Consider the following 26,770-nt stretch of genomic DNA (forward strand, 5'->3'; position numbering starts at 1 on the left):
AATTTAAGCTTAAAAAGTCCTAGTTGTTGGAAATTAAAAAACAATTCATCCTATCACTACTACTATCTCTAACTTTTACTGCTCGAGGCTGCAAAATTAGTCCATATGTCTGTGGGATCTGGTCTTAAATGATGACAGACAGATCGTTACTAATACTACCTGGTAACCTCTATTTAACTACAGCTCTCTCTGATTTGTATCAATTTGTTATTCGTGTAGGGTTGGGGAATAAAATGCTGATACAGAGATTTATGCAGAGATTGCACTTCAGACAAGGCTCCTTTAATATCTTTTGTCTTCTTGACGGTTCATAAATAAAGACCATGGGAAAACTGAGTTTGTTTTTCCTTGCTAGATCTCACCCTTCAAGATCCTGAAGTAAAATAGAATCTACCTTTGCTTTCCAACATTTATTTACTACTAACTACAAGCAAACGTACTAAAATTAAATATGCATCATCCCTTCCAAAATATTTTTTTAAAAAGCTTTATTAAACATATACTCTTTAGAACATATTTAAAGCCTTCTACAACCTTGAAGGAATCCTCTATCGTACATAAAAGTTCTTATTTTCAGTACTAAATAGAGCATGTAAGCAAGTGCTACTCACACACAGTAACTGAATGGTAACAGAAGTGGCCACTGGTAACTGAAACAACATGTAGAAAACTATCTCAGTAACGAGTTAAAACTGGGTTAGCATCTGCACAGTACAGCAGGAATAAATTATCATCTGTTCTGTACGACTAGAGTTTAGTTCTGAAGGCAGTACTGGTCTACTAGTATCTGTTTCTTTTTCAGTAACAAAGTATGTACCTCTTGAAGTATATAAAAACCTGGTAACTTTAAGGACAGAAAAAGCTAAGTAGCTTAGGCACATTTCCACATTAATAGAAGCTGGTTTATACCGTTAAACAGCCATCTCCATTTTAATAGGTGGATGAGGATTATAATCTTCAATCTGAAAATCTTCTGCCTTAAAGTCACAGATGTCTTCAACCTTACGAAGAATTCTGAGTTTGGGGAAAGGTCTTGGCTCCCTCTGAAGCTGAAATAAAAGCAAGCTTATTGTATAAAGCTAATACTTGAGGGCAGAGATTTTGTGTTATAAATTAGATTTCATTAATATCAGTTCCGATTAAACTATGTAGATTTTCCCTCCTCCATTTATACTACCAAAAAAAAAAAAAAGAAAATTATAATCCGGTTAGATGGAATCTAGTTTAGTGTTTTGATAGGGAGCAGGCCGTGGATTCCCTGATCATCAAAATGCACTGCAAGCATTTTCAATTTGCAGAGCAATTCCAGTGGTTACAAATTAGATTCCTTCCAGAGGAAACTAAATTGGAAATTCTGACCCAGATAAGCATCAAATGTGCTGCAGTTTCTCACAGGACATTTGGGTCCAAACCAGTAACTAGTTCTCTGTATGGCTTTGAACCATATGAATGGTAAGGACACCCAGTCCGAGCTAAGTCTAAGGAAATAAAATTCTGATTTGCTCCTATTGCAACAAGTTACTTTCTGAAGAAAATATAGCCTTATCTAACCAAACAGTAATACTGATTAACTCTGTGAACTGATAAGTTATCCTTCTGTGATATACTACAAAGACATTTTATTTTGTATTTATCTGTACTAGGTGGAATTGTTTTCTGATGTTTTGGAATGATGAAATCAAAAGTAGCAGTACAGATTCTGGATCTCTAACTTGGTTCTAGAATAGTACACTGATGTCCATTTCAATCATGTTTGTATTGTATTTCTGTTTGCTACCTGAGTTGAACACAGGTTAAGGTACTACAATTATTAGGATAGAAATAAGAAGAAAAGCCACACAAATTAATATTTGCAAAAGGATATTTATGATACCAAGATAACTTAGTATTGGATAAGCATTGTGGAAGACAAAAGGAAACAAGAATACAAAGTACTTACTTGAACTTTCAGAGGTTCCACATGATTCAGATATATGTGAGCATCTCCTAATGTGTGTATGAACTCTCCAGGCTGAAGAGAAAGGAGAATACATGTGGTTTTCAGATAGTCAGGTTTCAAGAAAACAAAACATTACAACGCTTACAGTACTGACTCTTTAACATCTTACATCTAGTGCGGAATTGCAGCTTCTGTACTAGATTGGATTATCAAGGCATCCTTGCAAGCTTTGAAGGACATTGTCTTCCCAGACTAATGCATAATAAATGAGAAATATAATGAAATTTCCACTAGCTTACCAAAAAAGTTATCTTTGAAATCCTGCTAGGATAATAGCTTTGGTAAATGAATGGAGCACTACTCATCTGCTCATCAGGATGGAAACAGATGGGGAAGTGACATCCAGCTTTTCCACCGCACTTCTAATAAGCTGGACTTGCCAAAGTTGGTTTCAGACTAGTTGCCTTAGCCACTACTAAACAATGTAGTTTGTGGCAGTGGAGGTGTCAGTCATAGGCTGAACCCCAAAGCACTTACAAACCCATCCAGATGGGTTTTGCAATCTTGCAAGTTCTGTGACTTGGCCGCCCCCGATAAATCTAATTTAACTTAGGTAAATTTTATCAGCTATTTTTCTGGCCTCTGACTACTCAAGCCTCGGATATATTACGCTAAAAACCACCAAAGCTGTGAGAGGAAGTGGATGAAAGGCAACAGCTGCTTTACGGACGTAACATTAAACTTTTTCTAGTACCTTGACCTAATTTCTTATGTATGCCTGCAATTGCTGTGCAGGCTGATTCTTCCCTACTTCCCTATTTTAAGTTCCCCTTCATGTTGCTGGTAGCACGAAGATCAGGCCCAAATGGCCGTGCTAGTATAATTTTTACATGCAGGTGTTTCCACAAGATTGTAGTGCATTTAAATTACACTGCCAAATTACAAAATACAGCTCTGGAGTCAGGGTAGTAGCTATTCGAGCACATACTACCACTCCACATAATCATCTACAGTAGGAGATGAAAAAAAAACCCGGCTGAAATCATAGCTGGAAGTTAGGTGGGCAGAATATCCAAACTGGATCCTTGACAGCAACCGCTGAGCTACTGTTTGCTTCCAATAAAAAACACATGCTGCAAAATGTAATCACTTGTATGTTATTATCCTATAAGTACAAGTGCTCAGTTCAGATTTCCAAGGAGCAAACTAGTGGAACAGGTCAGTTTTGACATGTTCAGTTACAAAGACATGGAGGATCTTCTCTCTGTCTGACCTGAATTTAAGAATTCTTACATTGCTGATCCTAACCGCCCATACAGACCAGAGACAATTCACATTAAATTCACAGGGCCCTTTCTTACACATATTTCAGCAAGATTTTGAACAGCATGTTCATTCCAGTTTTTCTTGGACATGACATGAAGAGTCTTATCTTTTAGTCCTCACTTCTCAGACAAGATTAAGTAAAATGATTAAATAGCATACCTTTAGCCCTGTGACATGGGCAATCATGTATGTGAGCAGTGAATAGCTGGCAATATTGAAAGGCACTCCTAGTCCCATATCTCCAGACCTCTGATAGAGTTGGCAAGACAATTCACCATTCAGAACATAGAACTGGCAAAGGGCATGGCATGGAGGCAAAGCCATCTGAGAAATATCTAGGAATTGCAGTACAGGAAGGAGGGGGAAAAAAAAATATTGTAACAGCATTACTGTGTTATAAATGTAGAAGATGCAAAACCTGAACAAGCACTTAATGAGATACAGTAGAGCGCAAAAATCCAACTACACTATCATTCTGTTGTTTTTTCTCTTGTTTAAAAGCACCCGCTGCCTAAGCAATTAAGTCTGGGTCATGACAAGCTGTCTCCTGGGCTGTATGACCAGAAAAGTCATAAACAGATACTCCACAGAACAGATTTATGCCATAATGCTGCACAGCAGTTTAGTTTTACTCACCTTGGCGAGACAGTTGATTTCCCTAAAGGAAGACATTAAGAGTAAAATTAAGAATGTACCCCAAAGCGACCTCCAACTGCTTCATCTTACTCTGTTCCCATTGCAACATGCCTTTAGTGCTTGCTGAGATATAAAAGCAATGATCAATAAAAAAACAATAATCAAAAAACAAAAGATCTTTTGAATGTTTATCTACACTTGAAAGTGCAGATAGTGCAATTACAGTGCAATTAAGGAAAACTTTAACCAGGCATCTCCTCGTATCCGAGAATGTTTAACCTTAAAAATAACAGCAACAGCATATGGCAACCCCTCTCAGAGACATGAGTGGAAGACGCTGGGTGATTTTTTGTGTGCACAGACCTGCTGATGCTGAAGTTACACATTCTCTGGCACTAGCTCTGACTTAGAAGTAGCCCTACAGAGTGAATGGATATCTAGACAACTGATGTTCAAGGAGATGATTACGACACAAATAATATTTTTGTTCTCTAGCTTTAAGGTTTTTGTGAACTTTACAATTTTTTATATGGCTAAAAAACAGACACACTGCTTTCGTACACTCTTTTTTGGTTTGGTTTTTTTTAGCTTTTTAAAAATGAGAATTGCTGTCTGTATGTCAAAGACAGTGGTAGCCAGCTATATCCCTTACTTTAACCTGGAGAGAAAAACTTTGAAGTAAAGGTTCAAAAATTTTGAGGTCTGAACACGAGAATGAAGTGGAAAGAGAATGAAGCTTATAACGCCTGGTCATTTTCACCACATTCCTGGTAATTTTATAAAGAATAAGCAAGGATATCCAATGGAACTGACTCTTGACACAGGATTAGAACATAGTTTAGCATACAGCAAGATAATATCCAACTGCATTCACTTAAAAGTCTGCTGTCCAATACCTTTGGGATTCCAAGCACACATAATGATTCTTCTGTCATCTGGATTGGTTTTGATCATTTCAATCACTTTTTGCAACTGATCAACTCCTTGGTTGGAGTAATCTGAAGAAAGATATCAAACAAGATCTAAGACAGACAGATTCAAGTCATGATATTTTTTTAAAGCCCAGCCCAAATCCCACTGAAAAGTGATACCCAAGTGACAACTTCTGATGATTTTATTGTAACTCAGAAAGTGATTAAACTTATCAGTTGGCACCCTGCAAATGCAGGTTATTCTTGATCTTCCTTAGGATGCTCTAAGGCATGTGAAATTCTCACAATGGTATTTTTCTGCATCCCTCCATCTCTTTATGTGCTTTGAGTACCTTTAGCACCTATTGAAATAGGACCATTTAGAACACTTTATTCCAAGCCTCAACAACTAGACCATTTTTAAGACCAAATAAGAAGTCTGCATAAACACTACATCCCAGGAAACAAAAGCCGCAATACAAAAAAATTAATCGCACAAAGCATGTTATTTTGTCATTCATGATGGCTTGTTACCTAAACAGGACAAAAGCTGTACTGGAACAGGCAAGATATGAGTCTATGATTCTATGATATTACCACTTAGTCATTCATGGTATTTAAAATAATTTGCTCGTTGTGTTTCCAGATTAAGATGCTTTTCTAGATGTTAAACTTGCATACTACAGTGCTCCTTCTAAAAAAAAAAAAAAAAGAAAAAAATAGAATTATGCCCAGATCAGTAACATGGGGTGCCAGCATTCTTTGCATGCTCAAAAGGAGAAAGTTTTTGACAGATGAATAAAAGCATCCATCTAGCACTCACAAGGTCGTGTATTAAAACTAAATTTCCATAGCATTTAGTGCCAGAAGGGAACTTTAATCATTTATAGCACAGGATATTACACTTCACCCAACGACGCTCACAGGCTGATTTTTAGGCTCAATACCACTTACATAAGAAATTCACTGGAATCAACTGAACATTAGAATGGATTCCAGAATAAAAGAATCATTAGTTGTTATTCATTGCTCTGAATCATGCCAGTGAATCAGCATGGCTGGTAACTAATTTTTTTCTAATAACTCTTATTGCCAAACAATACCAAATTATGGTTATAGGGAGACCCAAGCTGGCAAACAAGGTAGTAATACATAATTAGCATCTCAGGGAATTCTTCTGCCAGCAATACTGTGCCAGAAGCCTTTTCAAGTGATTATGTTAGTTCCTGAAGCTAATTACTTATCCATTAGTAATGCATTTTAAGGAAATCTATTAGTAATGAAACCTATGGGAATTTATCTTGTTCTTTTTTTCCAAGCTATGTTATGCCTCAGACATTTTAAGTTCAGGAATGCTGAAACATTTTAGTAAGTTCTGAGACATGTCAGTTCACAATCTGCATCATTTGTGTTAGCACAAAACTGTATTCTGCCAGCAGTCAACATGCCAATACGAAGTCTAAAATCTGTAACTAATGTGAACTTTGAGACTGTATTGACAAAAAATCCAAGAAGAAAAGTCATAATTAACTATGTTGTTATTCTGAGTTAAAAAACACCCCAACCAGATAGGGACAACCATTTATAACTTTTTTCTTATGGCAGTCCTCTAAACGTTTTGTACATCCTCTCCTTCAGTGACTTAGAAAAGAGCCATCAAGACACTTCAGAGCACATCTAATGAACCCGTTCGACTGAAAATAATACCAACAGGTACTGAATCACACCATAGCTTCATAGGTTCGTCCTACTTTGTTCCAGCTGCAGACTGGATAAAACCTTTCTCTTCCACTGTCTCCAATGAATGTAGTGCAACAATGTCAGTTTTTGCCAGCACAATTGTATCATGGAAATTAGGACCCTGCATTGGTATTCTGGTAAGTGAGGTGTCACAGTCATCTCACGAAGCAATCAAGATTGTATTTGCCTCTGATTACCTGTGTGCATATCTTTGTATTCCGCTCCAAAGTGCCTCCACTGGAAACCATAAACTGGTCCCAAATCCCCCTCCTCTCTGGTGCTGAAACCCTGCTTATCCAGGAACTCACGCGATCCATTAGCATCCCAAATCTTCACACCCTTTGCAGAGAGCTCTTTGGCATTTGTAGAACCCTACAAAACACAGACAGTAAGGAGTCTACATCCTAATCCCAACACAGAGGACAAGATTTGAAACAGCTATATTAAGCTTTGCTAGTCTACAGTATTTCTCCACTTGTAAAGGATGAAGACTCTGATTAATGTACTGGATGAGGTTCTTGCACATGGACACAATAAAACTTACGAGCAACATACTAGAATGAAGTATGAAGTGCCATGCTGCTGTTACTTATCTCAGGATTCTTCTAACTTTGTGAATGGACAAACAGTACAGTCTCAAGGTCAACTGTGGTACATTATTTCATTACACATTTGTGGAGAACAAGACTGTACTTTACAGACAGATAAAAGTAGGCAAAGAAAAAATTTACAGCCCAGGCATTGTCTTTGCCAAGCCACCTATAATGAGGTTAAGGTCTTAAAAATCCTTTTGTTAAAATGACAAAAATGACAAAATGACCCAGAGAAATCTCAATGAGTTCTGCAACATGTCCAGATCAGCACAATCAAAAATCCAACACAGAAAGTGTTGTGTTTTGAGGAGTGTCTAGTCTTTTATACTTGAATAAAGATACTGTAAAAAAATGAATGTGTATTTGAGTGCTGCTATCTAGCAAATGGTTAGGTAGACTTTCCTATACCTGCATAATATCACAACATGTAAAGGAACACTTATATCTTAATGTATTATCTACAGTTGAATTTTAATACTTTAACTACAGCTATTATCTCCATTAGAGCTCAGGTTTTTGCTACTAAAAAGCCTAGTGTTTACATCAGCCTAATCTCACCTGTGGTTCTGCACTGCTTGTTTCTGTTCAAATCAATAAAAGCTACCTCAATATTAAAAAGCAGACCATTAAATTGCCTATAATCTACTTCATATTATGATTTCTTATTCAAACACAAATAAAAGAAACTGTACTAGGCTTTATAACTGTAGGGTACAGGGAAATTGTCAAAAGGCCTCACTATTTCAGACTATTTCCCTTAAAAAGAAACAGAAAAACTCTTCTGACTGGTAACAATGCAATAGTCTCCACTAAAATGCACAGAATGTCGTGAAGATAATGGCCTTCAACTTGTAGTCAAAATATTCGATGGTTACACTTCTTCTGTTCTGTCGTACGAACAGAAGCATCTGCAGTTACCCAAAATGTCTTAATCCATTCCACACTAGTTCGTTCTGTTGATACCCCTCTCAGGCACAGAAACATCCAAACACTGAACCTTGATGAACCACAGCAGCTCCTCCAGCACTCCTTTCCAGAACACCCTCTTTGTTGTTAGCAGCGGAAACTGATCTGAAAAAAGTTTCAAGAGTGTCAGAGGTGACGAGCGATTTGTCAGGGTGACCTCCATACAGGCAGTAATACCACCACCTATCTGCCATTCAGAGGTTTGGATATGAAGTAAAGAAGCCGGTAAAGGATGTGTAGTTCTCATATTCAGATCAAGGAAGACAAGAACCTGACTTTTTTTTTCCTGGGCAGAGGGGTAAGATGAATTATCTGTGGGGACTTCGACAACTCCCCCATGAAGACACCAAGGTGTAGCATACAGATGTTATGTATAGGCATTTCCAATGGAAAGTGCAGGCTTGAGATAAAATTTTTGGCAAATCTATTTCACAAACCATCCTTCCTACTATGCTTGAACGATAGGAAGGACCAGGACAGGCTATCTCAAGATCTTTCCCGTTTATTCACCAGGGGACAGCGATGGGGCCGGGCCAGGCCTGGCCGCCGGGCCGAGGGAGAGCACGGGTCCCAGCTGCCGCAGGCTGGCGGGCAGGGAGAGGGCGATGGAGTTGCCGGTACAGACCTAAAGGCCTCTACAGCCCCCCGCAGCAGCTACGAGCCCCGGCATTGAGCGGGGAGAGGCCTCCCCCTCAGCAGGCGGGAACGGGGCACCGCCGGGGAAGAAGATGGCGTCCCCGTCCCCGTCCCCGTCCCCATCCCCTCCCCCGGCGCAGGGCCGCGACCGCTGGAGCCCCGGCGGGCAGGGGCAGGGGGCCGCGGCGGTGCCGACCTCTCAGGCTGTACCGCGCCTGCATGCCGAAGACGGAGATGGTGCCGGTGCCGGTGCGATCCTCCTTTCGGTGGCCGTGTTGCAGGATGTGCCGGACCTGCCGCAGGTACTGCGGCTCGCCGGCCTCAGGGCCGCCGGGCTCCAGGGCGCTCGGCAGCTCCCCCTCAGCAGGCATGGTAGCCGAGAGGCGCCCGGGGCGGCTCCCTGCGGGCCGGGGTGGGCTGCAGCTGCCCGCCTGTCCCCTTCCCGCCGGCGCCCTTCCTCCGAGCCCGACAAAGGCCGGCCTTTCCCGCCAAACGGCGCCGGGGAACGGGCGGAGCGGGGCCCCACCGCCTCCTCCCTCCCCTTCCCTTTCCCTCCCCGCCCAAACACAGCCTTCTCCTGGCGGGAGGCGGCAGCGCTCAGGCGCCCCCCGCCTCCGTCGCAGGGCCGGAGAGGATCTGGAGCGGTTCAAGCGGGGCGCAAGAAGCCCCCCCGGCCGCCCTCAGGCGGTGTCCGGTGTCCGTTCCTCTGCCGCCCTTGTGGGCTTCCTCCCCTCCGGCTGGAAATCCTCTACAGCCGCCATCTCTGGCCCCGCGCGGGGCTGGTCCCCCTGACAGCGATGTCCCGGGCACCCAGCCCAAGTCTGTGTGCCAAACCACAACGGCTTTTCCTCGTTCTGCACCCAGCGTGGTGTCCTCTGAAAATTTTCTAGGTGTACGCTCTCTCTTAGTCAAAACAAACTGATATTAGGAAGAAATTCTTTACTGTGAGGGTGGTGAGGCACTGGAACAGGTTGCCCAGGGAAGTTGTGGATGCCCCATCCCTGGAAGTGTTCAAGGCCAGGCTGGATGGGGCTTTGAGCAGCCTGGTCTAGTGGGAGGTGTCCCTGCCCATGGCAGGGGGGTTGGAACTAGATGATCCTTAATGTGCCTTCCAACCCAAACCGTTCTATGATTCTATGGTATGATGACCTTAAAAGTCAAGGAGTCTGTATAAGCCACTTATCTCTTAGATAAAGCCCAACTTTCTGACAAGCGGTGTAATTACAGGAGTTACGACTGCTAATCCCTCATGATTAGGAGCCTCTAAGGCATGTGTCATGGAGGTTGAATGCAACTAGAAGACTGTGCACTAGAAAATGCTACTTCTCCTTACAGCAGGCAGGAAAACATATCCTTCCCACTAATTGAAACAATGAAATGGCCTTTTTCTGGTATAAATGTGTATACTTACTTGCGTGTATAGAAGTAAAGGAAAAGGCATGGTATAATTAGGGTATGGTTATTTTTCTGTACTCATACCTAATCTAGATAGTTTTGTACACTTTGAAATGAATACAATTTATTTAGCAGAGACACAGTTGGAAATGGTGAATATAACAGCGTGTAAAAAATGCATAGAAATACCAGGCATAGCAAATGAAACCAATCCACCTAGAGCTCTGCTTCTAACTAAGAGATATATCCGTTCTTAACCTTTATTGTAACTTGCAAATACCCTTGCAAGCTAATGTGTATAATTTAGGAAAAAAAAAACATCTTTTCTGATAAAGGTTTCCCTGTTAATTATGACTCCAGAGGCGAACTACAAGTAAGAAATGCCAAAGGCAGAAGAGTTACGCATTACTGCATATTCAGAAAAGTCATTTAATGTACAAGATAAACATCAAAAGCAACTAGAAGAAGAAATGGAACATTTTCATTGGAAAATAATATGCTACATGCATATGGAAATCTGGTTGATTCAGACTTAGCTGAATGTGCAACATCTGTAGGGACCAATCTTGAAAAGGCTTAAGAATGTGCTGGAATTTAAGTATGCAAATAGGAATTATTTGTATGCTTACAGCTGATTATTTCCTTAAATCTTTGCACAACCAGGGCCATAGCTGGTTATCAAAGATTACCTAATTTACAACATAAATAACATCTTTTTGAAATAAATGAATATTAAAATAGATTTGAATTTGGTTTTGAATTAAAAGATTTCTACAGTCGTCGGTTGCTAGCTCATATGTCACAGTATTTACTAAGCAAAATTTTATTTATATGCAACTATTTTAATCATAGTCATTTAACAATTAGCTGTATGTTGAGCTTAGGGGTTTTTCACCTAAAGAATATTGGATTACTGGATTTCAGGAAGAAAGATTTCACACATCTTCTTTCCTAGGAGAAAAAAAAAAAAGGTGATTAAACATTTTGGTTTTGGACTGAGAAAAAGATGTTAGAAAAATAAGTGTATGGGGAATGTATCAGTGCCCTGCTGTGGAAACGTACGCAACATAAAAACCAGACGGAAACAGATTATTTTTTTTTCTCTTTTTCCCTTCTTGTAGATGTTTCCAAGTTTTAACTCTTTGCTTTCATCACTCTTTCATGTACCCTGAATCTTGTGGAAACTGAAAGTAAAATGGTATCGTCAATTGGAAATCAATGCCACTCAGTTTTCTTGGGTATGAAATGGCTACACAATATATGTTGCACAGAAGAATCAGACTAAGATTCAGGCTAAAAATCATAATCAGACTAAGTAAATTAATCTTGTCACATTAGGCCTTGAAGATCAGTCTTACGTGATCTGAAATAGTATATATCATCAATAACTGCATAGAAATTACAGAGAATTTTGAAGGAAAACTGTAGAGAAACTGCGATGAACATTTTATTTTATATGTTTATAAATACTCTTTTAAAAGTTTCTTTTTTAAATATAATATTCACATAATTTCACAGCAGCATGATGCCACCTGAAACTACCCCGTCTTTCCTGGAGATTCCCTGTGGGGTTAGAGAATACAAAGTGCTCTTTTCCCCCGCCTCTCTGCCTGGTTCTTCCCTCTCCATCTGGAAATCTCTTAAGCATGGAGAGAGGCCTCTGTGAGCCCTTTCTGCAAAAATGGTTACAATTCCATGAGAAGGATCTTTTTGTGCACATTTCTGCGAGTAAACTGCGGACACTGTTAGTCTAAGCAGAGCACTGCTAATGGGAAAATGTTATGGTAAGACACCTCTTTCAAGTCCTGGTGCTGATTCTAACTTTGCAGTCCTACATCATAAAAAATAACAAAGAGCATGCTCTTAAACACCACCTAAAATAAAAAACATAATGAATAGTGGTAATTCCAGTTCATTCGTGATTAATGAACACAAAGACGTGGTTTCCGATGCCAAGGCTCTGCACTGTGGTTGTGAGGCAATTCTTTTCTGAAGGAACATTTATCATCACATTACCTCATCCCAGATGTTACTTAAAGATTGAGGGTTTCACAGTTAAATAAGTCAAGTCTTTTAATATCATGTCTGTGTTTTGCAGGCTAGAACATTGAGCATTTGTTTTTGTTTTCCATAATGCTTGTGTTTGTCTCTCAATCAATGTGTCATTTCTGAGGAGACGGTCTCAAATGTACCGTGACTGAATCCTGTGCCAACTCAAGTTTATTGCGATGTAAACACTTCTTATAAAGACTCGCGTTCTCTATGAAAGGAGAAAGAATGAACTTACCACTTAAAAATTCTGCTTATATAGTTGCAGTGCTTTCCCAGCTATGTATTCAATGAATTCAGCACTCTTTGTGTCTAAGTTGGGAGGAACTTTAATGGTAAAAGTAGGTGAAGTCAGAATATTCACGTCTACCACGGTTTCATTTTTACCAGAAGGATCCCCGGGTACCACCTAGAAGAGAACAAATCAATACTTTAGACACTATGAACTACTGGATACTTTCAGTTTTGTTTATACCTGCTGCGCCTACTGTCTTTAAAAGGGGAAAATTAAAGAGAGGAATATTTCAGACTTTTCTACTTTCTTTAAATTACTTTCTTCTGAGGAGACAGTGGGTGTCTGAATTTATGCCAAAGCTTATTGTAGGCGGTGGGAAAAGCTGACATGGCACTGCAAGACCATATTAAAGAACTGCAGGTTAATATTTATACCATGTATACATCTATAAAGACTTTCTGATCTCCTAATGAAAACCTGTGTGTGAGTTGTCCCACTAATTTCAAAGTTTTGAGACAAAGGTTGTGTGATTGAAATTATTCCTTCCTATGTGTTTTTCCAAGCCAGACTTAGTTCTATAGCTTTATTTTTCTAGAGCAGATAGCTCAGACTCAGTTGGGAAAGTGTGCTTAACTATTGCCTGTCCCCTTGTTCCTGATTTTGTGATTTTTGGTGGATTGCACAATCATTTCATATAAAGTTTTGTAGTAATAGTAGTACATTGGATTTCTGAGTTGGGAGGGGGAATAAGATTTCTCCCTTGCCCAGGAAAATGGATTGAATTTACCTTGGTTATACTCTTGTGTGCCACATACAGTTAATCGTGATGTATTTATTGGAGTATTGACAGATGCTGTTAAAGATATGCAGCTTCCACTGCAATAACCTGCATAATATTTGCCTTCTTTGAGTTTTGGGACATACAGGTACAAACATAGACATATAGCTAGATATTCAGTGCTCCAGTAAGGATTTGACTGGTACGGTGAAATTTATCTGGGAAGGTAATCTGAGGTCAGTCAAAGCTGCTAGTGTCAATTTGCTCCTATCAGACAGTGGTTCAGGTTAGCCTGTGAGCCATCCATCAGGCTAAAAGGATTTAGAGGAAAAGAGTTTCTAATCTCTGGAGTTTCGAGGGATTATCGAGCATACATAAATTCAAGATGAGTAGGAATTTTGTGTTGTAAAACCCCAAACATTACATGTGTACAAACATCCACAATCCCCAAGAGCATAAGTATGAGCAAAGCGTAGGTCAAAGACAGCACTGTGCAATAGTTCCCTTTGGAAGATAACCCTTACCTTAACTATATTGAAAATATTTTCTGGTCCGATGGTCATATTGGATAACTCAGACACCCACCCAAATCTTTCTTTCATTTTGTTCAACAAGTACGAAGTGTCTTCTGTATGACGCTGAACCACCTGGAGAATCTGCTCATACTGCTCCCCCGAGAGATTAACCAGTTTAAAGGCTTCATCAAACTTGATGTGCAGTTCAGGAACGTTGGGGCAATCTGTTAGAAAAGACAGCCAGCATGAAACTTCTAGGAAAGTAGTATGTCTTGTACTTCATCTTTTCTATCTGAAGTATAGAAAACTGTAAAAAAGTCTAGCAAGGGGGCATGTTTTGGGTTGGTGTTTAAATAATGCTTAAAAAAAAAGAAGTAATTCTTGCTGGCCTATACTGATAGATTTAGTGTAGGCTTATAATGGCTAAATGGATTAATTATCCCATTTGCTGTATTATAATGACTTACCAAGTACTTTAAGGTTTATATAATATTTCATGGCAATAGATTTTCTGTTATGCTAAATAAGAGCTGGTAAATTTTACATATAGGAACTTCACAATCCCCTTACACGGTATCTTTTAATTGCTTATATTCCATTATCAGTCCTTCCAAGTATTTAGGTTATTAGAAGAAAGCCTGTAATGTATGTTAGTGTTCCTGTTGAGTGTTAAGGCCTAATATTTATCTAACAATAGATAGACATTAGTATCTGACTAGTATCATCTACCATGAATTCAGAACTGGAGATTGCTGGTTTTTTCTTTAGTAAAATGCAGATTTTAAACAAGAATATTATATTAAACCTATACAAAAATTACTGTGGAAAAATTCAATTTATTCCCTGTCAAATAGGACTGTCAAGGGACCCTTTCAGGCTGATAGTACAGTAACCACAGATAGAAATTGTTATCTGTAATAGACAGTTGTAGACAAAAAGACATTTTTAGTGAGATGGAAGTGGTCTGATATTCTTTTCAAAATGTATCATCGGATCATTAATATTTGCCACATTGGAGATATTCTGAAGACATTTGGGTTTAAGCATATTCTGTGGCTTTTAAGACTTAAATAATTCTGGAAATGGATGTGCTATGTGCGGTGGGAGTCCTGAGAGCAATTCTAGGTGATGCAGTCTCAATTTTTTCCAGGTGCCAATGGGGAGTGCATCTCCTTACATACTGACAAGCAGTCCCCTTTTTGTCCGTCATGTCAGCCCTGTTTGCTGACATGGTTCGACAAAGAGTAATTGCAGGCTGTTCAGCTCTTGTTTTCCTTCTGAGGAGCGGAATGCTACCTGACGTTACATCTGGATGTCTGCAGGAGAAGCGAGTGTCAGGAGTTGGAGCTTCTCCTCACTTTCTGCTTGGCACTTCTGAACCCAGGCAGGATTACTACCTGGCCTCTTGCTTCGCTGCAGGATGGCAACTCCAACAGAATATATAGGTATTTTGTTATGGAGTGCAGAAAGTCTCTTTGGACCTCCAGCGGTATGTTAACAACTGAGTTATACTGACACTCTGTGGAGACAGTGGGGAAAGGTAATTGAAATCATCTGGAATGAGGAATAGCATTTGTATCGGTAGTTACTGAGAAGAAACTCAGTGACTCAATGTTAATTCCAAAAATATGGAAACAGCACAGTGGAAAATGACAGCCTCAAAATCTGCAAACCAGTTATCAATGCATTACAGGAAAAAAATCAGAAAATAGCTATTTACCATGCAAAAGATTGTCTTGACATTTCTGACATCTCTCATGAAACTGTGGGCATCCAGAGGAGTTCTCCCGAAGCTCCCTGCACAGAAGCCTATGGCGCCCTGATCCAATCTTTGAGAACATGCCACTTCTGTCGGGATCTAGAATGAAGTCACCATAATTTTAGACGGCCATTAAGCTTAGGGTCTTGATAAATAGACGTTTGTTACCTACTCTGTGTGCTAGAATATAATTTCTTGCCTTAATCCAAAATATCTGGCATAAACCCCTTCTGCCCCTTCCCCCCAAAAAAAAGAAAAAAAAAAAGGAATAAAACATTAAAAAGTAGAAGTCAGAAGATACAAATCATGTTTTCTTTCAAGGAATTCATGCCACAAAAGTATATTCCCTTATAAAGGCATAGTAGTGTATTCCCCACTAATAGCCAAACAATTGCTATTATTACACATTATTTCTAAAACATGCGAGTTCTGATAAGATCTTTTTGACCCTTAGAAGTCCAGATGTTTCATCATCATGTACAGCTAGATGAGAGCACAGTACCAAAGCTTATTTCTGAGGTAACATGAGCCAAGATACAGGAAAAATTAAAAAAAGCGGTTGTAGAATCACTTAAGTTTGTATTTCCTGATGACCATATAGTGGTTGTGTCCCCTACCACTCAGACTTATGGCATGTCCTTACTGTGATCTCCTTAGAGATAGGCACCAGCACGTATTTGAATGATGCTTGTTTTTCTGTTTGCATTTGTAAGATACGAAGGATAAGGCTTATTTGTATTCCAAAAGGTGATTGAGGGTTGTCTCCTCTATTGAGAGTTATCATCACCTGAAACCAAGTTATGCCCAGGATTTTTCTGGTCCCTAGAAAACCTGATGGCTGGCCTGGGTTTGATTGGCACGCTGCATTGCAGTGGAAGCCTAGAGCAGGGCTGGCACCTGTCTGCCTGAGCTTAGTGTCTTTTGACAAGGGCAGGGATATGCCTTGACGTGTCACAGAATTACTCTAATGTTTTAGAATTGGTGACGTGTCAATATGACATGATACATATCATATCCTGACAAATGCTGGGATCAGACCTGTCAGTCAGCCTTATGGAAACCCGCATCCGTCATGAATTCAAGTGCTCCTGAGGAACTCTTGCAAATGCTTTGAGAATTGCTGTGAAAATCAGGCTGTGTAGGACCCTTAAGTCCCCCTGTGACATTTCTTTGAGATTTCTAGGTGATTTGTACCTTTTAATTTACCTGATAAAGTTATCCTTGACCCATGCCTGTTTAACCAAGAAAGCCTCCAGAGCTTCCATACCGTATCTCACACCAACGTACCTCAAACTGAATCCCTACCATAGTTTAGCAATCCCGAGGGATTTGATATTATTGACAATGCAGTTGTCATTAGATAATTTTCATTATCTAACACTTACCTTTGGCTTGTTCTGGCACATCTCTTCTATTATTTCTGTATTCGTCAAATACTTCGGTAATCACCTCACTGACACCTTCAAACACTGTCCTGCTGAAATCAAAAATTGTCTGTAAGAAGCCAGGTATACCCCAGCCTTTCTGTGAGCCGTCATTTCTGGTGGTGTCCTCAGGTAAAGCTGGCATGCTGGGGGACTCATTCAAGTTCAGATCAGACATGAAATACGCCTGAAAAGACTGGTCAAATTCTTTTTGCATCTGCTTAAAAAAAATGAAACTTCTGTCAAATATTGAGCCCATGTCTGATAATAGTTGGCTAAATAGATTTTCCATTTTTACTAGCTGGGTATCCTCTTTCTCAGGCTTTTCATTAAACTGGATGTCTTTTCCTTGATCCTCATGAAAAGTAAAAATGAGTGGAGGTATTTTCCTCAAAAAATCTTCAACCTGTGTATAAAAAAGAGCTAGATCAGCTGCTTGACAAGTAAACAGTTTTTCATCTCTCAGGGAAGTAAGCTCTATTTTTTCTCTTTCAAATATCCATAGAAACAATGCCCTCTTAATAACTGCAAACACAGCATACTCTCCAAAGTAATTTAAGACACTAGACTCTAAAGAGTGAAAGTACATTCAGTCTAAATCATTAGCTCCAAATCAGATCTGGAGTAAAAGGGTTGCCAGTTGCCCGTTAATCTGTGGAGGCTCAAAGTTAGTATCGGCGTTTGGGTTTCTTCCAACAAACAATTTGGACTTTATCTTGGAAACATTTCTGTGGTACTTATGTGCAGTGGAGGGAACAGAAGGCAATTGTTCTTGCTGTGATCTGCAAACACCCTACCCTCTCTGACCAGTGGCCAAGTCCTCGCATGCTTCTGCAAACTGAAGCCCATTAAAATCAATGAAGCAGTGGCCCTGAGTCCGTGGTTTGATGATGGAAGAGACTGGGTGTCCACTCTGCTTTGCTCAGTGCTTTAACATGCTACCTTCGCCTGAGCAGATGCAATGTTTTGTGGAGTTGCGCTTCATGGCATTAGAAAACTGGTGTGGGTTAAGAAACACCCTGCCGAGTACATACACCTACACATACATATACCTTTCAAAAAAAAAAATCAAATCAGTGGCTTGATCTGACCGCTAGTGCGGCTCAGAAGGTTGTGAAACAGCACTGCAGGAACAGCCTTAGTCAGTATTGCCCCTGCTGCCTGTGTGTCATCAGCCACAGCTATCGTCTTTGTCCTCTTTTTTGAAAGAGATTTAGGTCACAACAGATTTCTTACTTTGAATGCTTCAAAGAAACCATATAGCTCCCTGAGGAAGTTACCAAGAGGGTCAATGACAGTGACAGTGCAGCATGTAACTTTTACTGCAGTAATTTCAATCTGACATCCACAGACTCTTGAAATTCCAAGAGAAACATTTAAGGTATCCATGAGAGGTATCTAAAAAGCCCAAAGTATCACCAGTAGTCTTAAATTTAATATCTTCCACATTTTTGCCTGAATAATTTTAAGAATATGCATAAATGTTAAACACCTTTGCTCTAAAGCTTGTCGCTTCTGAAACACACCACATTTAATTTTTAAGTTATCATGTATTTCAGTGCCGGGGGATGTGAAAGTTAAGTAATCTGGGTAAAATTTCAAGAGCAGTAATTGCAAAGTTTCAGTTGTTAAGTTGCACTTAAAGCATATGCCCAAATAAAAAATGGGATTACAATTTTGTTAAGTCTTGTAATAATAACATGCCAGCCAGGAAAGTTTCTGGTAGAATTAGGGGAATCTCCTTTGCTGACAGTTTCCTTTATTAAAAAACAGTTAAGCCTTTTAAAGTGGTTTTGTTACTTAAAGAGTAGATTTAAAATAAAATAAATATAGGAAAGAATGATGTTGTATTAGTAGGTGATTTTTTCTGATGGAATTTTGCTAAGTATATCTACAGTTTTTATTCTGCCAATTTTCAGATGGACCATAAAGAATCTATGTTTTATTTTTCACAAACAGTTATTAAGCATCTTAATGCAAGTCCTACCGTGAGAGACAATGCTGTATATCTGGAGTGACTCTGTTGGAGTCAGGGGAATAATCAGTGTCAATGGAGTCATGCCAGGGTGCAACTGAACTCATTTTGGCTCAATCTTCAATGAATATAATTGCATGTAATCTCTGCCGTATGATTTCATATTTCCAGACACTCCAAATCAAATTAATTTTAGTAACCTGAAATAACTGGCAGATCTGGGTGTTGAGAAAATAAGATGTGCTCTCTCTAAAACTGTTAGGTGAATTCAAGATTATTTCACAGATAGAAAATTTCTTCCTACCTTTCTTCTAAATGTTGATAAACCATGTTTGCAAGTTGTGTAATATCTCATGCAGGTACTTTCTAAACAAGATTCACATTCATCCCATAAATTTTTCAAGGATGCTTGACATTGTCTTTCTTCTTCTTCTAATCTTTCCTTTACTTCGTCCATAAGTCGCAAGGCTTGCTGAGTAAGAAAAAAGATTCAGTTGAGGGCAATTTTCGGATTAATATTCTAAATACTTATCCCAGTGTTCATCACCCATTTCGGTGATTTATAGTTCCATTTTTTGCTAATCCCTAACCATTAGGGTAGGTTGTCTTCTCAGCTGCAGTCACAAATAGAGGGAACTGAAAAATGAAAAACAGAGGGCAAAGCCTACAAAACCAAACGGATCTCTACAGTCTACCTGGATCTTTGAGGTTATGAAAAAAGCCCACACATCTTTCTGTGCAAGAAGCATTCAACCTCTCACAAGGTGATGTGCTCAACTCATGTAATTTTTTCTCCATATCATATCTGCACTATTCATCTATTCCACAAATAGCCCTTTTTTGTTGCTCTGCTCTATTCTTTAAGGGACTGATATTCCATGAGGCTAGGTCCTTGCCATACATAAGCTCTTCCTCTAATGCAGAAACATGTAAAAGTATAGCATTTCCTCTGTTTGGGATTATACTAATCCAAAACCTGTAGTTAGGGGGTTTCTTCCCTCTCTTGGAGAAGTGTGAGGCACTCCTTCCATACTGAAGGGAAACAAGATGCATTTTACAATGCTGCTTCTATTTACTGGATCATTCTTCATCAGGTAGAGCACAGAGCTGAGCAGATCAGAAGTGTCATTTTAGAACAGACTTGGCAAGGGAAAGACAGAAGAGTTTTTCGTATTGAAGCAACTTGCACATCGTGAATTTCTTTCCACAAGTACAAGATATTTTAATAGCTTAGGTTTCCAAACGATGTTCCAAGTTGTTCCTAAGTATGACAGAAACCTTTTAATTGGTCAGTCTCATTACATTCTGGCATCTTTTCAACAGGGAAGAGGGTCACAGAAAAGAAAACTTCTGTCAGAATGTGCTTGGTAGAGACAGTAACTGTGGTCTTCATTGTCTATGTTAAATTATTTTCTGATCTTTCTCATACATTTATTCAGTGTTTTATGAACTCTCGCTATGGATGTAAGTCCTGTGTAAATTAAATCATCCAGTAAAAGCTAACAACAGCGTAGATCATGGGAGCGTACTGGTGTTCCTGAAGATGTTAGAAAGCTATCAGGTACTTTTTAGCTTGCTAATACAAATAGTTTAAACTATCTACCACATGTTGGGCCAAGAGGGGATTTTCCTTCAACTCCTTTGAGAGTAATAGTTAGGATCTTTGGATTTTTTAAAATATAAAGTAATCTCAATTTCTCAGGATCATCTGAGCACATGGCTCTGAGCCTAGGCATTGCGCTAGGACACTGGAAATTCCCCAGATCCCCTGTACTTTCTCCAGAGCACATTATCAGTTGTGGCTTTGATATTTTTCTGAAGGTCTGAAGTTTGCAAAGCAAGCTGGGAAACATCTTGTGGCCTGTGGCGTATAAAGACATGCAGGGCAGATCTGCTGGACCTTCCGCACAAAACACCTTTATAAAATTGCTTGCAGTTGCCTTGGTGTGAATTCAGTGAAGCAGAGGATTTCTAGAAATAAGCAGTAAGTGCAATAGTTTATTCAACACATTGCTGTTGCAGCAGCTCTAGCTTCTGGATGTTAGAAAGCTCAGGCTCTCCCTCCAAAGCAAAGTCTACATACAGCATTTAATGTCTCCTTTTACTGCAGAACAACCATATCTCCACATGATGGTCACCATCAGCTTGACTGTGCCTAGGCTGCCACTGGTTGCCTCCCAGCTGCAGAATGAAATGAGAGAGCTCAAATCTCAAGGAAAGTTGTGTCAGACACCATGTTTTCCCTTGCAGCCAGGATGGGCTGAGTGAAGGTAACTTGCTAACTAGTGGTAACTCAGCTGTATTTTGTCTAGTGCTCACTCTTCCAGTTTCATTTTAGAAATAACTTCGACATTCAGCCACAGGGAAAAATTAACAGCATGCCACTAGTTAGAAAGCTGTATTTCTGAGGAAAGACAGAAACTCTTCACCTCTAGCTTTCAAAAGAGCCGCACAATCTGGAAGAGGCGTCAGTGAGGCAGGCGGTGCTCTTGTTCAGTGCTTTATTCCAGCACAGTCTGAAACCTTCCCTCAGGGCTGAAGCCTCAGTCTGACAGGGTCCTGCCAGCAGGCGAGCTCTTTCTTAAGAAACTGGCAAATATAAACTAATTTTTTAACTTCTTCTGAAATGTGAACATCCAGGTTCCTGACAGGCTGATATAGGATGTCTGTTGTCCTAACTCCTGCTTGCAGGAGACAGGCAGTGAGATGCCATGAAAGTTTTCTTCTGGGGCAGAAGCAGATTTCCTATCAATCCTATGGCCATGTAAAGAGATGTATGCTGCTCAGAGTGTACATACAACATGGTTTACATTCTTCCCAGAAAAGGGGAGACAGCAAGGGATCCCATCTGGGTTGCCTATTGGCCTAAGCACAATGGCGGGCTGTACTACTTCCAGGAGGTAGGATAAATCCATGTACAACCTGCCTCATCTTTGATTAAAAATAGCCACATCTTAACAAAAATACAAACAAAAAAATCCAGATGCACTTAAGTTACCTGTTTTTCTTCACTGCTCTTCTTCAAGGTTTTCATCAGATCTACGTGCTTATCTTCATTTTTTTGCATCATAATTTTCATCTGCTTAATACCAATCAAAGCTTTCTTTACCTCTTCATCTACATACTTCTCTCCAACTTCAGATAATACTAAAAAAAGCCAAATTATACAGTGACTTAATCAGATTTTAACACTATCACAAGTTGTCATGCACTGATGATGAGGGAGAATGAAACAGTTCTATGTTTCTCTACAGTTGCAGAGCCAAATCTTGAGATAGTGAATGCTGAATAACACAGAGCCAAGACAGCTTCCATCAGATAAGAATCTGTCCCAGAGCCTTTGCCAGCGATCAGCTGTGTGTAATTCAAGCTATATACTCAGCTGTCCCACTGCTGATCACTGAATCCCAGAACAGTTAAGGCTGGAAGGCACCTCTGGAGATCATTGAGCCCAACCCTCCTGTTCAAAGGACAGTCAACTAGACCAGGTTGCTCAGGACCTCATCCTGGGTTTTGGATATCTCCAAGGATTACTCATCAGTTTTCTAATCATATAACCTATATATTTATCTTTGATCTGAAAGCAGCCTGTGACAGCTTCCCTTTACATTTTGAAAATGTAGATTACAGGTGCCTTCAATCTACTTTCTTAAAAATACAGTCTCCAGGCTTCCTATGAAATAATGACCATAGATGGTTACCCAACCCAATGGCCTAAGTTGGCCCAGACGTTGCACCTTGAAGCTCTGCATGATTGCCTGTCCTTTATCTGTATTTGTTCCCTTTGCAGAAATACCCTGAATATCACCGGAGCTATACAAAACAAGAAAAGAACACATCACCCTGAGACTGACAAAAGCACGTCAGTCATTTCTCCCTTTATATCTTCCTTCCCCTCCCCTAACTTTTTGTTTGTTACAGAAATATTATTAACAAAGACTGAAGCAAAGGAACGTGTCATGGCAGATCCTCTTGGGATTCCTATCCCCAAATTAAAATCATGCTTAAATGTGAGCATATGCAGAATCGCTACTTTTTTCCTAAAGTAAATAATTTTATTTCAATTATTTGTAATAACCATGTTTTCCAAAGTTTATTTAGACAAACAAAATAATTTAAAATCTGTTGAATTGAATTTGGGGTTCAGTTTGTATTCTAATGATCTATGAGGGACCAAATAACCTATAAAAATGCTGTAAACACTTTTTTTGTAAGGGGATGCTTAACTGTTAATCCTTTTATTGTCTTATCCCAGTTGTTCTTATCTCCCTATTGTGTGTGCGTGGATGCATGTAGTCAGCTATAGGATGGTTTCAAAGCTCCACACATGAAAGCAGATCTTCTTGACACCAGTGAGTATGGAAGTCAAAATGCACCAGGAGATTGGAGACTTGGGCCCAGGGGCTTCCAGCAGACCCCTGGTAAGAAAAGCATACATACGCTTCAGGTTTTCCCGGGGATTCATTTCCTCCTGCCTTGTCGGTGCACACTGATGTCCGTTCAGCCATAGCACGTATATTATAAACAACCAAGAGGACTTCATGTTCTTTCTGTTAAAGGAGCAAGTTGGTGCAGTTAAATGTAAGCATCTTCATGATGCTCAAATGCCTAGGTGTAATGTTTACTAAGTATTATACAAGTTCCCATTAATTTTGACTTTAAGTATAGTTTCTGAGATCTGTAACATGCACCTAAATGCTACTGTTAGTGAAAACACACGAGTAAGAAGCTTGACCTCATTTGTAATTATCTATTCAGACTAACTAGATGAATTCCACTGAGTTTGCACAGTGGTGTAACAGAATCAGGACATATATATAAAAAACTGAAAACTTATGCAGGTCAGTCTGTCCCTTTTCTACCTTGTGAAACACACTAATTACTCATTTCACACTGTGTTTTTAGTTCATATTATAAATGCATCCATGCTAAACATAATTGCCAAATTTAAACGGGGAAATTTCTAGAATGTTGTTCCCTTCCTTGTCTCCAAACATGCATCCTTTCATTGTCCTTCAGGATAACACTTAATACAGCAGACACCATAATAGGTATACCCAGAAGCTGGCAATTAGATCAATTTTGTAAACAAACACATCAGCAATTGAAAGAAATTCCTACCAAATAAGAGAAAGAAATGCCATTTGCTTTATTTCCCTCCCAAGAGCAGTTAGAGGAGAAAGGTTTATTTTTTAGAAACCATGCAACTACACTTTATAGTTCTCATCTGATTAAGTGAACACAATATTTAAGTGCCGCCCTGTTAGCCAGCATAGCCTTCTTGGAGATGCGGTTATCAGCTGCAAGTGCATGTGTAAATTAAGAGCCTGGACTTATTTATAGCCTGGATTTACTTCTATAGTTATTTGCATATTGTACCTTTACATTTATAGCGAAAGACTAATTAACTTTGCAAAGAAATACAAACCCATTACCAAAGAAAAGTAAAAAAAAACCCCAAACATATTTACCATTAATACTGAAACACCTCCTCTGCAAAATTGCTCCCCGCGTCAGGAAGGGGTCGGGCTGTGTTCTGATCTAATTGCTGGGAGTGACAGGGATTTTGCCATGTTCTACTTATCTGATGAGAAGGTACTTAATCCTATTAACGGGGCGTTTTGTCATTAGGCTGGAGGATTTTGCATGTATGGGACTTCGTGCTCATCTCTGTGGGCAAAACCACTAGGGGGAGCTTTGGGCAGAACTGGATCGTTTAGTGCAATTTGGATCTGCTGTTTTTCGGTAGTCGGTAGCCTTTTGTCTTAACTAGCTCTACCATCGTCTTGCTTTTTACCTTAGGAGCCATCTGCAGCTTACGTTCTTAATGAAATTGTTACAATTAGTTTGGCTAAAAATAGCTTCCAACATTTAATCTCTTCTGTGTAGTTTTAGTTTGCTATAAAAAACACTGGATTACGTAATGGCCTTCTTCATATACCTTCTGAAGATACAGAAATCGAAAAAAAAATCAGTAATCCAGATGCAGGCTGGCATATGAGTAGAGTCTGAAATGAGATAAGCAAATTTTGGCATTTTGTACATCGTTATACTTGCTAATGTTTTGGGGGTTTGGCCTCTTAAATGATTTTCTTCAGTTAATCCATGTGTGCGAAATATGTCTGGGATCTGACCTGCATGAAGTTTTAGATACTTTGAAATGAGATATTTAAATACTAGCAGATGCTTGATATAAAATATGGACAAGTATTGTTAGCAAATCATATCCCACATTGTGATGTTCAGCAATAATACTCCCTTGAAGTCAAAGAGGAGAAGGGGAAAGGAGATGCCTATAGCTCTTGGTCTGTAACAGCAGTTTTAAAACATCCCATTCTTTTTTTGTTTACCTCGTAGTTCATAACAGCCAACCGATGGTTGATCGTTAAGATCTAGCATGGTTAATGCTGCTTAGGCAAGAGATTTGAGGGTTTTATTTTTAAACATGTTCTCAGGAAGAGCGGAGAACCTGTTAGCTCTAATGGGAACTGCAAGTCTTCAATTTGCATTAAAAATGAAGATGGCTCCACTCTTATTTTCTGAAAATGATGCATGGGAGGGGAATGTGCATTTTGCTTTAATACATACGAACTGCTGGCTCACTGAAATGCTGCTAAGTCCTAGACTCATCACTACACAAAACCTTTCAAGTTCTCCTCTGGTGGCAATACCAAGCAGGCACCCTTGCAGACCTTGCAGTCCCCTGGCCAGACTGGCAACCCCTGGGGCTTGGGCTGAAGTAAAAGGGGCAGTCTCTCTCTCTGGGCCTCATGCTTGGCTCAGGACAGAGAGTGAATGGAAAATACATTTGCACAAAGGAAGACAATCTATTACAGACACTTGTGAAATGCATGTTATTACCCTAAATGTGTAATGAATCCTAACAAAGACTTTAATCTTTCACTGCAAGGGTTTGCCCCCTCATTTTTGGCATTTATCTTTGCCAATATTCATTTACTAGCAAAAGTTACTGCTGGCCTTTCTGGACCTGACTCAATATAGAGAAGGCTTTACTCAATCCAGAGCAAAAAGGGCAGTTTCAACACGTCACCCACAGTTCACAGGAATTTGCAAGAAAGCGGGCGGCCTCAGCCCTGCAGGGAGGGAGAGCAGCACTCCTGCCCCAGGGTGGAGATGCTGGCGGCAGCCTCTGGCAGATCCCACTCCTTATTTTCACCCGTCTTCTGAAGGTCTCTGTGGACATCTCTGGTAAAAAACACTCTTGCACCTTGCAAAGCCAGTCCTTAAGGGAAATCCGTAGTGAAGGTAATGCCGAGACATGGAGTCCTGGTGGGTGTCAGGCTCCTTTTCTCAATTCAGTTGGTTTTGAGCATTGCAAAGCGTGTTGCATTGTCTTAGATGTTATTCGTCACACTTTATTATAACCACTGTGTAACCACATGGAAATAGACATCGCTATATATATCTATCTCTTTTTACAAAAATAAAAAATCCCAGTTCTTTGCTCTCATGTTATTTCATATATATCTAATGGCTGACAGAGGAGGTCTAAGGAACCTGAGGACAAAATTGTCTAGAGCTACTGTGCCTGGTAAAGTTAATTTTGGGCTTAAATTTGACCTTTGAAGTGCACTTAAGAACCCAACACTCTGTTCCTGAAAGGCAGTTACTAGTCATACTCACTCTGGAAATCTTTTCTTCCCTCAGTTCTGTTTTGAATTTAATTAAACAAAAATCTCACCAATTATACCTTCAGGTTTCATATAAAATATCCACTCCCTTTTAACATTCCAAATCTGATTTACAGTGATGCGGTTTGTGGAGATGTCCAATTTTTATCTCAGCTGCCATTTTGAGCAGTTTCCTCTTCATATTTTGTTTTCCTCTGAGTTTGAATGCTTTGATCAGCTATAGTACGCCATGTCATGACAT

General features: G+C 39.6%; 2 protein-coding genes across 2 annotated transcripts; both read right to left on the reverse strand.

Annotated features, from left to right (window-relative positions):
• Positions 1–477: 477 nt before the first annotated feature.
• Positions 478–9,302, reverse strand: TYMS (thymidylate synthetase). The gene is made up of 7 exons (XM_063326664.1): positions 8,944–9,302; positions 8,143–8,216; positions 6,750–6,924; positions 4,798–4,899; positions 3,425–3,600; positions 1,940–2,011; positions 478–1,049 (listed from the first exon to the last, which is right to left on the reverse strand). Exons 1-7 carry the CDS (start codon positions 9,116–9,118, stop codon positions 912–914), a joined length of 912 nt encoding a protein of 303 aa, XP_063182734.1. The 5' UTR covers positions 9,119–9,302; the 3' UTR covers positions 478–911.
• Positions 9,303–10,683: 1,381 nt separating this feature from the next.
• On the reverse strand, positions 10,684–24,479 carry CLUL1 (clusterin like 1). Its single transcript, XM_063323987.1, has 9 exons — positions 24,349–24,479; positions 23,318–23,427; positions 21,876–22,024; positions 19,182–19,349; positions 16,864–17,308; positions 15,440–15,577; positions 13,729–13,943; positions 12,430–12,600; positions 10,684–11,093 (listed from the first exon to the last, which is right to left on the reverse strand). The coding sequence occupies exons 2-8, from the start codon at positions 23,418–23,420 to the stop codon at positions 12,433–12,435; spliced, it is 1,386 nt and encodes a 461-aa protein (XP_063180057.1). The 5' UTR covers positions 23,421–23,427; positions 24,349–24,479; the 3' UTR covers positions 10,684–11,093; positions 12,430–12,432.
• Positions 24,480–26,770: the final 2,291 nt, after the last annotated feature.

This window comes from Chroicocephalus ridibundus, chromosome 2 (genome assembly GCF_963924245.1).
Source record: "Chroicocephalus ridibundus chromosome 2, bChrRid1.1, whole genome shotgun sequence".
Lineage (NCBI taxonomy): Eukaryota > Metazoa > Chordata > Aves > Charadriiformes > Laridae > Chroicocephalus > Chroicocephalus ridibundus.